Source organism: Pholis gunnellus (assembly GCF_910591455.1).
Source record: "Pholis gunnellus genome assembly, chromosome: 15".
Classification (NCBI taxonomy): domain Eukaryota; kingdom Metazoa; phylum Chordata; class Actinopteri; order Perciformes; family Pholidae; genus Pholis; species Pholis gunnellus.
Genome location: NC_136542.1, coordinates 16,809,821 through 16,823,183, shown reverse-complemented (window position 1 = coordinate 16,823,183; position 13,363 = coordinate 16,809,821). Strand labels below are relative to the sequence as shown.

Here is a 13,363-nt window from a genome sequence, read left to right as displayed (position 1 = left end):
CAGGAAGAAAATTGCATTCTTCATCTATTGAATAACTGTTTGTTTTGTCACATAGAGATTGGACAGCTCACACTGAAACTGGGAGCCTTGCATTACAGTTTTACATCAAGGATGTCTCTCGGATTCAGTGTGGAATATTATTTCAGTGAATTCTGAGATGGATGAGTGATAAACGGCAAAATGGTGGTTCCACGATGACACGCACACCGACTCAGAGGGTGAAAACAATAATCATGATGCATCATAACTGGTATATTATAAACAGGAATAAATGTAATCTCAGGAGAAGATAGAATTCACGTTTTTGACACACGTCTTTATAAAAATACAATCCAGGCCCGAGCTTCGGAGCAAAGAACAAAGCAGAGGGAGTCGACAAAAAGAGATTGACACACTGATCATGAAGCCAGTATTAAATGTGTTTCCATGGGTAGCGGCTTTGTGATGATTTAATCCCCCTCCACGTCCATCGTGATTTGCAGCTCTCTGTACTGTCAGTGTGTGTCGACCGCGTGTGTCAGAAAGTCCTGAGATTTAATAAACAACTCATTGGATTTCATTCCCCAGTCTGGGATCCCGCTGATGAGAACTCTCCAGGACTACATTAAACCTCCCCCATCAATTTCATCTCCCCCGGTCTATTCACATGAGGGGAGTGATGAGAGATGATCACAGCGTCGGCTCTGCAGTCACGGACAGCTCCACACTGCCGTCAGGGCTGAGGGTTTACTGTGGCTGCATTACAAATTACTGAGAGGCCAATGATTCAGTGTGCATGAACACAATGGTGAAAACATACCGTCTGTGCCAGAGTAAACACATTGAGTCGTGTCTGTGGGTTCGAACCCTGGTTTTCCACTTAGCCCTCACAGAGATGAGCAGGTTTAGGTAAAAGCTCAGTAGTCCATTATATTTGTAAAACCCAATATCAAAAATTGCTAATTTTTCTCCAAGGGCTTTACAATCCGTACAGCATACGACACCCTGTCCTCCGACCTTTGATTCTGAGAGAAAAAACTCCCCCCCCCAAAAAAAGAAGGAAATCTCAGAGAAACAGAGGAGGGATCCCCCTCCCGGCCTTGATACTCGCCGGGACATTCGGCCTACGCTAACATTGGGCCACCCGCAAAAAACGACCGATTTTTGACAAAACCTTCCTGGCCCAAGGAGTCCCGCTAAAAATAAGGAGACCGCTGAGGAGCAAATCACTTTTGCCCGACTCCCACGCGGGAAAAAGGCGCTCCGTTCGGACCGTCGGTCTCCGAGTTATGATTTTCCGAAGTTTCGGAAGGTTTGTCCCGATTGTCCCTGTACCGCTTTTGTCCATCAGGTGGCAAAATCCCAAGGACGTTCCGGACAAAAACTGCCATTAGGGACAAAAAGGGACATTTGGTAAATCCCGCCGGTGCTGTCCCCGAAATGTCCCTTTTGGTCCCCAAATTCTTTGGCCATTTCGGACAAAAATGTCCGAAATGACACTTTTTGAGTTATAAGTGAAGATCCTTATAAGTCAAAAAGTGTCATTCCGACTACATTTGATAGGGCTCCTATTCCACCCCAAAATCCCAACCCAAGTGGCAGTTATTGTCCCGGTTTCCCAAAGCCTTTAGGGTTAATTTCTGCTCTTTAGGATGGGATTGTTGGGTCAAATGGGAGCCCCATCAACTGCATCATAAAGAGGAGACAGTGATTGAAGTCAAAATGATCATTTATTTAACACAATTTAAACACAAATATAACACTAACACTATTGAGCTAAAATATGTAAACTATTTGAACCAGAACCACACAAACTGCATGAGAAAAACAGCATAAAACATTATAAAAACATGGAAGAAAACAAAAAGAATGTAAAACTAATGAGCTTAATAGATGCTACGTAAACTAGAGTGTGTCAGTGTGTGTGTTTGCTTGTGTGTGTTAGTCTGTCTGCGTCGCTCCTATGTCATCGTCCTGGCTTTGACCGACTGCTGCCTTCGCCTGCTGTTTCCTGGCCCTCTTCTCGAGTGGGCTTAGCTTGACCCTTAACCTCAGACGTCTGCTAATCGGAGTCTTTTCCTTCTCTGGAGTCTGTTGAGGAAGCACAAACAAAAACACATTGAGTCTATCATTGGAGGCTTCGTTTTCACACAACTGTCATGTACTTTAAAGAACATATCTTTACTTACACCTTCCACCTGCTGGGTGAATTCCTCCTCTTCGTGGAGGTCGTCCATGTCCTCCTCTAGGCAGGAGCTTCCAGATTCCTGGTATGGCACACTTTCATCCTCTTCCTCTGTCTCGTCTTCTCTTTCTTGAAAGGTGGTTTTTGCCTTTCTTTTTTTTCCTTGTAAGGATTTAGATTGGGAGGGAGAGGATGAGCCAGGGTGGGTGGTGGTGGGTGAGGTGGTGGTGGATGAGGAGGCAATGACAGCTTCGAACTGATGGCGAACTTGTGTAGCCCTTTCAGGGTTAAGCGAAAGCGCATAGAACTTGTCAGCAGTGGCTGTGCTGTGACACATAAACGTTGCCAATGTCCTTCTCACGTCATCGTCGTGGTGGTTTTTGGCCTGGACTCGGTAAAAAAGAGGAGCACAAAATGTTTGTACTTGTTAGTAAAGTCAGCCAAGTGTAATTGGAATAAAGCACCAAGGGGAGAGTGACTGAAAAAATGAACTTACATGTGCAGACACCGCCGTCCGAATGTCCGTGAAGTTGGGCAACCCCGGTAGGCCCATCAAAGTCCTTGCTCGTCTTGTGGTCATCGACCTGCAATACACAGAAAACAACATCAAACATTTCAAATAAAACACACAGTTGATGAGGCACTTGAGTGTAGAACCTGGTACATACGCAAATTAAGTAGCCGTCATCTTCAGAGGATTCATTGGCCTCCTTTGCCGCCTGCACCTCTTCTACCGTCATGTTTGTGAGTACACCTGGGCGGTGGCCGTACAGGGTGGCCGCCCAGGTAGAATAGTACCCATAGAAATGATACCGGAGAGAGGCATCATCCTCGGTCTCCATTTGCTCTGAAAAGAGGACAGGGCAAAAGAGAGAAGAAAAAACAAACACCTTCAGCACCTTGGAGAGAGACACAGGTGTATTTCCATCTCTATCTTTGCACATTCAGGTATGCCAACTGTCTTACCCAGTATCTTTGGTATTGCTATCTTGGACAACTCCTGGCATTTCCTCAGGCTGTCCTTCGAAACAAGCCTCGTCATCTTATTCGCCTTCACCTTCAGCTGGTGCAGCACGACCGGCCTGGTGATGTTTTTCAGAGATGCCCTGACGCTCCTCACCACGCTAATAATTTGTAGCTTTGACAGCCTGCTGAAGGGGGGCGGGGTCTCTTGAAAATATTTGACGAATTGTAAAATATTTCTTAAATAAAAATTGGCGGTCGTCACCAACTTTCCTGCATCGATGAGGTGGCCGGCGTAGCTGCAGAAAGAAACACTGCCATTTATTCGCTGTTCACATCAGTCTTGTGTCACAACTGCTCCATTTGCAAGGGAAAACAAGGCTTACTTGCTAATCATTTTGGTGTTATCCATAAACAGCCAGGTGTGTGTCTCGGTGTGGTTCTCGGACAGAAAGAAAAGGAAGGCAGAGAGGGCAGCAGCTTGATGACTTTGGTGTTGTCATATCTGAAAGAAAAAAGAGAAGACAATGTAGTGAAAAAAAAAAACCTATTGAAAAAAAAAGTTAGAAAAAACATTTAATGAGCTAAAAAAGAAAAGTGTATTATAAAAAAAAAAATGTATTACATATAAAGGAGATCTTGTTTGACAAAGATGGGAACAAAAGTGCCATTTCCATAATAGGCGTGATTGATGCAGTTAATTAATGGATAATAAGCAGTAAAGCCCTCTCATCACAAGAAGAAACGGTGGACATGTAACGGAGATCTTGTTTGACAAAGATGGGAACAAAAGTGCCATTTCGATAATAGGCCTGATTGATGAAGGCCTGAGTGATTAACTTCTTTTTAATTTCTACACTTTAATACAGACAACTTTGACTTTGTGCACACTTAAACCAGTCAAATCCGTTAGTTAATGGGTAATAAGCAGTAAAAATGAAGAGAGTGATTGACTTTTTTTACACTTTATTTTTTTATAAACACAATAAAAACGGACAATTTCGACATATCTCACACTTAAACCACTCATATAAGTTAGTTAATGGATAATAAGCATAAATATACATGACTTTAGGGGAGAGAAAGCTTTGTACTTACTGTTGAAGAGATCACTTGAGCAATGACGTGAAGTTAGTGAAAACAGGTAAGTCGACTCCTACACTATTGTGATTGGCTGATCCGTTCAGCGGAAATTTCCGTACATTTTAACTAGATAACTCCACAACCCTTTGGGCCAGGAAGCTGACATTTTGATAGTAATTCAACCTCTTCCCATAGATTACATGCTGTGAGTATGAAGTGGATGCTCCTTATACTTTTCCCAGAATGATTTCACTTTCTTTGGCCCAGAATTCCATAGAAAACAATGTGCGAGCAGCCTGAATATTTCACAGTAATTCAACCCTTTCCCATAGATTTTATGGTGCGAATATCAAGTGGATGCTCCTTATACTTTTCCCAAAATCTTTTATGGCGTTTTTCTAGCCCATTGTCTTCTCGAATAATGTCTTACCCCAGACCAGAATCTAGGCCAAACTTGATATTCACACCATTTATTCTATGGGCAAAGGTTGAATTAATGTGACATTTTCAGCTTCCTAGCCCATGGCCTTCTATTTTTTTCAAGGTCAAATCGACAAAAACTTCGTTAACGAAACGGCTCAGCCAAACAAAAGAGGGTTTGAGCTGCCTTAAATACTTCCGCTCAGTTTACATGTGTCATTTCACGACTGATCGCTTCAAAGGTAAGTGCTAAACTCCCCTAAAGTCATGTATAATTATGGTTAATATACATTAACTAACTTATATGAGTGTTAGATAGTGTTAGAAGTGTGAGATAAGTCAAAATTGTCAGTTTTTATCGTGTTTAAAAATAAAAAGTGTAGAAGTGAGGATTTGATAAAGACAAAGTAAATCACAGTCTTTCATCATTTTTGAAAAATGTATTCATGTGATGGGGAGGGCTTCACTGCTTATTATTACATTACAGTCATTTAGCAAACTTACAATTCAGATTCTATCACAACACAACTACAGGAGCAATGTTTGCCATCCATTCATTAACTGATTTGACTGGTTTAGGTGTGAGAGACCAGCTAAAAGTGTAGTTATAATTTGTAATTAATTAATTAATTAATTAATGACAATACAGTCAATCACAATTTCACCATCAATCATCACCAATCACCATCAAAATGGTGGGCAAATGTTTTTTTTCAACACATTGTCTTTTCTTTTTCTTTCAGATGAATACTCCAGAAATTCCCTACATTCGCATGGTCGAAGGCCCTGTAAGTTGCATATAGCTTTCTATCAGATCTGCATGTTTTATCTTTGCATGATTATTGTTATGTTTTAAGGCTATTGTACTGTGCCATTTTGCAGGGCGAAGACAATGATGTGGCCCAAGAGGAGGACTATTCTATGATCCTCAATGTCATCATTGTGCTCTGCATGTGCGGTGTGGCTGTCTGCATTGTACTGATCATGTATGGCTTGAGGATTTTGCCCTAGTCAGGTATAGCTTTTAACATCATCTATTTTCTTCTGAAATTGATATGCAGTTTTTGGATTGATGTTTTTTCTATATTTTGCAGATGACGAGGAGCCGATGTTTTGTTCGATTTGAACTTTAATTTATGTTTTGTTTTTTCAATAAAGGAATTGTTCATCCTTTTCTGATTCATTCTCCTCTTGTATTACAATACCAACTTTGAGACTGTATCTGTTAGTGTAACTGGTTTGAGTGCTGATTATAATTTGCTGTCATTTGTCTGAACTGGAAGCATTCACAAAACACAACAAATTTCCGATGGATATTCACACCATTTAATCTATTTTCAGACCATCTACTTCATAAATAAATAAATGAATGAATAAATACAATAAATAATTCAGTAATAAATTAATAAATAGATAAATAAATAAATAGATAAATTAATAAATAAATCAAGAATTCATTAATTCAGAAATAAATAAACAAATAAATAAAGAATTCATTAATTCAGAAATAAATTAATAAATAGAATAGCGGAAATTTCCGCTGAATGGAAGTGAAGATCCTTATAAGTCAAAAAGTGCCATTCCGACTACATTTGATAGGGCTCCCATTCCACCCCAAAATCCCAACCCAAATGGCAGTTTTTGTCCCAGGGTCCCAATGCCTTTTGGGTTAGTCAGATGTAGTCGGAATGACACTTTTTGAGTTCTATCTATCCTTATAAGTCAAAAAGTGTAACAGGTTAAAATGGACATCAAATCTTGGAAAAAGGTTCAAACTGCCTGTATTGTGTATCATACATTCTCTGTGATGATCTGATTCAGCATGCCAAGAAGGAAGTCTGCAGACCTTTGGGAAAGCTATCTTTCTTCAGCAGCATGCTAATGAGATCAATCCAATTCATCCTAGTAGAGCCGGGGTGGGCAATTAATTTTTACCGGGGGCCGCATGAGCAACCCGAGCACTGCTGGAGGGCCACATCGACAATATTTCAATTACATTTTGCTCAATATTATTTTTGATATACCGTAAGATAAATAATAATAATTTCATTTAACCTAACTTGACTTTATACAAAAGCAGATTGCTTTTGATGGTTTTATTTAAACTCTTAATCCTTAAATATTTATATTAGGCTATGTGAAATTGAAATAAGAAAACAAAAACAATCATTGAATCACTGCAATTTATTTTTATTTTTTTATTAATTTATTAATATTAATATTAATTTATTTTTAATATTATTTTATCTCTGGGGGTGTGAAGTTTGGTAAAAAGTCCTTGTTGGGTTTGCAGTTTTACCATCAACGCATCAGCCTCCCTTGCGTGCTCTTCATCAGACAGATTCCGGTATTTATCCTCGTGCTTCGTCGTGTAGTGGCGATTCAAATTATAATCTTTAAACACAGCAACCTGTGTACCACAAATTAAGCACACGGCTTTACCTTTAATTTCTGTAAAGAAATACTTGGCAGTCCATGTCTTGTTGAAAACACGGCATTCGTCATCAACTTTTCTTTTTTTAGCGTGAGCGGACATCTCGGGGGTAACCGGGCATCACTTGTCGCTGTGCACCTTCACTCACAGGTTACGCACGGACATGCGTCCATAAATAACACTTTTCAAAATAAAAGCAGCACAGTTGTATTGCATGCACGACATAATGTTTTTTAAAATTTATTTTGTAATTTGTGATTGCCGCTGTTCACCTTCACTCACAATCACGCACGCGCATACGTCCACACGGAAGTAATACAAATAACGCTTTTCAAAACAAAAGCAGCACCGTTGTATTGCACACTCGACATAGATATTTTTTTTATTTATTTTGTAATTTATGATTGGCCTCACGCGGGCCAGACAGGGACACACAAAAGATGCCCAGGTCTGTAGTAGAGTGTCCTCTTGTGTCTACCATACGTTAATTTCATGACAACAGGTCGTTTAGTTGCGGTTTTGTAGGACCCCAAAAAAACTCTCTTGACCCTGAAGTTCAAATGCATGTTCTCCAATGTCATAGATGTTCCCGAAAGGCCGTAAGCCATTTTTCAACAGTATTTTCTCTTCATTTTTCTACTTTAAATCAAAGTAGAGATTTGCATCCTTTTCTTGTTTAAAGAGGGGCTTGTCAACATTAAATACCTAAAATTTGGTGTTCGTAGCTGCATCTTAAGGTCCCCAAAAACAGCCCCAAAGGGCTTAATTGGTGCCATATTCCCTTATATTTGGGTCTCTTATGACCTATGTGAAAATGACCATAATATCTTAAATATTGGTCCCAGCGACCCCAGATTGTGGACATATATTGTGGACTGGGCCTGCATTAAGGTCACGTGACCAAAACCCGTCTAACTCGTCCAGAAAATAAATTTGCCTGTATGAAAGTCAGAAAACAGGAGGCTGTCAGGCTGTACAAGTTGTACACCCTGTGAAGAAGTTGGTCAGATTGAATAACATTTTATTTCTAAACTTGTCAGAGCCTTGTCTTTTTAATATGTTGTAGCCAAGCCCAAATGAGGCACATTCACATTGGATGATCTTCGCTAGCACTTAGCATGCCTGCGCGGGAGGAGGGCCACGTGGACTACATTTGAATAGGACATTTTTATAGGATATAATGAATGGAAAGTGATGCCCAAATGTCCCTCCTTCAAATGGTCATAACTTCTCAGGACATGGTTGAAACTGCTTGAAAATGGCTTGGAACCTTCCAGCTGATGACTTGAATAAGCACAAAAAGCAGCTAGTGTTCAGACCTTTGGGAAAGCTATCTTTTTTCAGGAACATGGTATTGATGTAAATTCAACAGAACCTGAAAGGGTGGCATCTGTTGTCCACCATACATCATTTTAATCAACTTTGGTCTTGTAGAAATGGTTGTATGGCACCCAACAGAGAAAGAAACCTGTATACGTCATTAACAGTCTTTTAATTCATAAAAAATACTTTAAAGTAAGATAGAGGAATACATCCTTTTTGTAAAGGAAGAGATGATGGTGGAGATGAAATGAGTAAAATTTAGAGTTCGTAGGTCAAAGTTAAGGTACCCAAAATCAGGCGCAAAGGTCTTAATTGGTGCTTAATTGGTGCATAAGGTCAAAAGGTTAAAATGGACATAGAATCTTGGAAAAAGGTTGAAACTGCCTGTATTTTGTATCATACAGTCTCCGTGATGACTTGATTAAGCATGCCAAGTAAGAAGTCTGCAGACCTTTGGGAAAGCTATCTTTTTTCAGGAACATGGTATTGATGTAAATTCAACAGAACCTGAAAGGGTGGCATCTGTTGTCCACCATACATCATTTTCATCAACTTTGGTTTCGTAGAAATGGTTGTATGGCACCCAACAGAGAAAGATAAAGTCTTATATTTATAATTTTCTAGGTAGGGCTGTGCCACATCCAATCAATTTCAGCAAACATCCCAGTCTGATTTAATGCAAAAAAATGAAGGTATCAAACACGCATTACTACTTTGCAGTTAAATATTTAACATTTATTCCAACACGAAAAAAAGCAGAAGTAAACATGAAGTACAATTAGGAGTAATGGTGTTAAATTAAGCTATGATGAGTTTTCACTGTTAATTTAGCAGTCTCAGTCTGTCTCTGATCTGGGATCAGCTTGTTCACCTGCAGTTTCTACGCCAAAGTCCTCCTCTCAAACGGGTCCTGGAGGAGTAGTGCTCACGCTCGACTTGCCTGTAGAGACTAGTCCTGACGAGGACGCACAGTTTAAGGGCGATAAAAATTTCGCCCTAAGCTGAATGTATTTGAGGACGCTGATTAGCTAAATTGTATGTCATACATTCATATCTTTAATCAGCAATTGGCTAAACCGCTTCACAGACCCGCCTCCTGTGGGCGATTTTTCACAGCCCCAGCGCTGCTGAGACATGCAGACAGGCAGGACGTGCAGGAAAAGCATATATTCTGCACAGATATCATATTTTACACGTATTACTGGGTACAGGGTGCGCCCTGCTTTGCTTAACCAGTCTGAAGCAAGATGTCTCCGTGGTAGGTTGATCTGTGACAAGCTCCGTTGTGATATCTGTATAAGTTCCTTTTTGTTCGTAGAACTGTTTTAATTCATAATTTTGAGAGCAAATGCTTTCATACTGATAATTTTATTTAGTTACATGTTACCGTTAGTAACATGCTAACAGCGAGCTTAAGCATTTGTTTCTTTACTTTGGCAGTTCCCGGCGTTTGTGATCACGAGGTCGGCTGTGAGACACCTAATATACCTCTGTTTGTTACCAGGTATTTGGAACTGAAATGTCGTTTTATTTACATGTATAACCAGTCTGAAGCACGATGTCTCCGTGTTCCCGGAGTTTGTGATCACGAGGTCGGCTGTGAGACACCTAATATACCTGTTTGTTACCAGGCTACTTCTTATATACTGTCTGACGAATAAACGGCTGATTGGAGACAAAAGACACAACGTGTGGCTGAATATAAAACACAACGCAAAGAGAGAGTACACAACTATTACAGTTAGATATCTTGTCAGGGCTAATAAACCCGTTACCTTTGGTCAACTGTCTGCTTCTCCCTGATTTAGGTCATGGCTGTCAGAGCCAGGTCGTGACCAGGGGTCAGAGTCGGGGTGAGGTTTCCGGCTCCAATCAACCATCGCTTCAAAGATCGAAGTATGCCTACTTGTCTTTTGCTGCTTTTTTAACTCTGATGAAGTCATTCACTGCAAAATTAGTCTATTTTGTAGGTTGTATTCTAATTTATACAAGCTGTACCCGCTACACACTAATGATCTTCCTGAATCACTCTAAAGCAAGTGGATGAATGTAAGAGGGTGCAGAAGACTCAGAACCATGACACGATGACAAACAGGGGTGAGTAGCCAGTTAAGAGCACAAATCACAGAGTCGATCTTTTGTGACATCGCCCAACGCTGAAGGAAAAAAAAAAAATCAATAGGTACGTGATTGATCCGTATAGGATACTTCTTCCAGACATCAAATGATGCTGATTAATAAAGTATTAGTACAGCAACAGTAACTTTATTCTACAACATCATAATGCTGATTTTTCAATCAGCGATTATAACATTAATGCCAGCTAGGTTTCCCGCCTCATGCAGTTGTCTGATCTGGCAAGTGAAAAATGAATGTGATTTTTATTAGGGGCCACCATTAAGTAAAAATGGATCAGGAGATCGGCATCAATGCACTGTAGATGCCGCTCCCTCCGTTGAAATCGACAATGTTAACCGTTAACGTCAGCAGCCGGTTGGCACCACAGTCCTGCTTGGCTAAATAACGGATCTAACAGCATAGCAACATTTGGAACCACTAACTTTGTCAGAGACGTATGCCTGTTATATTGTAATTCATTCTCATGCATGCTGTTCAGATTAATCACAGTGACCAGCTCTTCTGCAGACACTCTCTGTGGCATAGTCATGCTTATAAATGAGCGAATGTGCCAGGTTCCATTCAGTTCAATTGTGGTGCGTTCAAGATCCAAATAGTAAAAATAATAGTGTCACGATTAGGCTTTGCCTCTGTGTTCTTTGTTTCTCTACCCTCCTCACTCTACCTGTCAGTCACTCCCTCAGCCTATTCCCTTCACCTGCCTCTGATCACTAATCAAGCACTTCCCCCTCATCAGCACAACTCCTCTCACCTGTTCTTCCCCCTACATAAGCTCCTGCCCCTCAGTCACTCCTTGCCAGATCCTTGTATTGTCTACCCGCCCGTTCGGCTTGTCCTGTTCCCGGTTTTCCTGTCTGTCTTCCCCGTCCTGCTGGAATTTCCTTCCTCGTCTCTTGTCTGTTCTGTGGATCCCCTGCCGATTCCTGTATGGTCTGCTATTGGATTGTTTTGTTCATTAAATATACCCTTTTCACACTACTCTGCCTGGTCTGCGCTTGAGTCCTCCACCATGCCGCGTGACAAATAGTTTTAGGTAGTTTTTTGAATTTTAATATAAACTTGGCACCTGGTCGCTACGTTTTATAGGTGTAGACAAAACAAACCTTGGACATGACAAAAATAAATGTATTTAAATTAATAAATCAATTTAAATTCCACATAATAGCAAAATTATGTATTCCTGTTTCTTTGATAGAATATTGTCCTGAGTTGGTTGTCATATTCTGCTTTAAGCTTAAATGCCTATTGCTTCTGTGATAGTTGCAGCAATGCAAATAATAATGCATAGTTAAAAATGGCAACAGTTTACCGACAGTTTCATCATTATTTAATAATGTATTGTTATATTAACCGCAGTTGATTAGGAGTTTGTTTCACTCAACACCTTTTGATCCTGTAATTGACCGATTGTTGTCACCATCTACTGGACTCATATTAGTAATGCTAGCGATGACTGATATTGTGGTAATTGACATGTCCTACAGGACCACCGTACTACGACAAAACCTTAACCCTTATTTTTCAGGATAAACTATCATAACAAAGACAGAAACCCCCATTTATAGGAGCAGATTGGCTGGACGGACTTTGAATATTGCCATTGATTGTTGTGTTTTTATTACCGTACCCGTTGTCTCGCCTTACTCTAACGTTAACGGCTTTCAGATAAGACTCAGTGAATCAGTCTCCTTTTAAAAACGGAGTAGGCCCTATGATAGCCTACGAAGAAGTAAAACACATAGCCTAATCTAGGCTAAAAGAAACAGTTGAAGCTGCCAAATGCAGAAAGTACTATCTAAATCAGGGGTGTCAAACATACGGCCCGCGGGCCGGATCCGGCCCGCCACGTCATTTTATGTGGCCCGCGAATCTACCAGCAAAAAAAAAAAAAATGGAAATCGCGCACGGCGGAGCTCCTCCCCGATCCGCGCGCACACACCTCCACCAGCGTATGTGGCAGCAGCAGCCCCCCCCCCCCCCCCCCCCCCCCCCGCCGACAACCGGCCCTTTGGGGGCAACCATGATGCCGATGCGGCCCCAGAGCAACAATGAGTTTGACACCCCTGATCTAAATCATCGACTGTGTGAATGTCCAAATGAACTGGCTTATAATGTCACGATAAATAATGGCACGATAGATCTGACTATAATTACATGTGTGTATTATTATTAATGTGTTGCTTGGATGTATTTGCCGGGGCTTTAGAGGCACTCATAGCGGGTTAGAGGAGAGCAGGGTCCCCCAAAGCATGTTGGAGGCTCCAACCCATGAGTAGCCTACGACACTGTATGACAGCTGATGTCTGGCACTCTGCCATGGGCATGGACCCCGCAGACCTCCTGCCCTCCTCTTGGTTCTGCAACATGCTCTGCAGACCCGGCTTGACTCAGACGCATATGATAAACATCTATAGAAAATAAGTCACAGCATTTAAAATAAAAAATGAAGTTTACATGAAACAATGCACACCATTACAAAGGCAGAGTTTGACTTTAAATATGTCAATTTAATCAAATGTAACACTTCATAGAAACACTTAATAAAAACATTTAAATATGAAGGGACACAAAATAACATAATGAAAACCTGAATAAACTAATACATTGCAAATAAGAATATGAATAAAGGAACATGTGAACAACAGCAGTGAACAGTATACAGTTGTATGCAGTTTCAATGTTGATGACGTGGTTCCCCTTCAACTTGATCTTAACCCTAAGTGGGGTGTGACGCGCTACGTATTAGTTAGCTATACTTCCGCGCGCCTTCTATTAGATATATGTATATTAAAAGACAAAAAGTTTTTTAATCAATAAAAAATAAGTTTTTTATTTTT

The 13,363-nt window shown here is 40.5% G+C and overlaps 1 protein-coding gene across 1 annotated transcript in view; it reads right to left on the bottom strand.

The window, feature by feature from the left end:
• Positions 1-1,696: 1,696 nt before the first annotated feature.
• Positions 1,697-13,363, bottom strand: part of LOC306707638 (uncharacterized protein) — a 12,692-nt gene continuing 1,025 nt past the window's right edge. Inside the window, exons 2-7 of the mRNA XM_079175164.1 lie at positions 3,514-3,632; positions 3,131-3,426; positions 2,833-3,011; positions 2,661-2,748; positions 2,169-2,549; positions 1,697-2,070 (exon numbers count right to left, since the gene is read on the bottom strand). Coding sequence (XP_079031290.1) covers positions 2,527-2,549; positions 2,661-2,748; positions 2,833-3,011; positions 3,131-3,426; positions 3,514-3,539 — 612 coding nt within the window. The 5' untranslated portion in view covers positions 3,540-3,632 and the 3' untranslated portion in view covers positions 1,697-2,070; positions 2,169-2,526. The remainder of the gene's footprint in view (positions 2,071-2,168; positions 2,550-2,660; positions 2,749-2,832; positions 3,012-3,130; positions 3,427-3,513; positions 3,633-13,363) is intronic.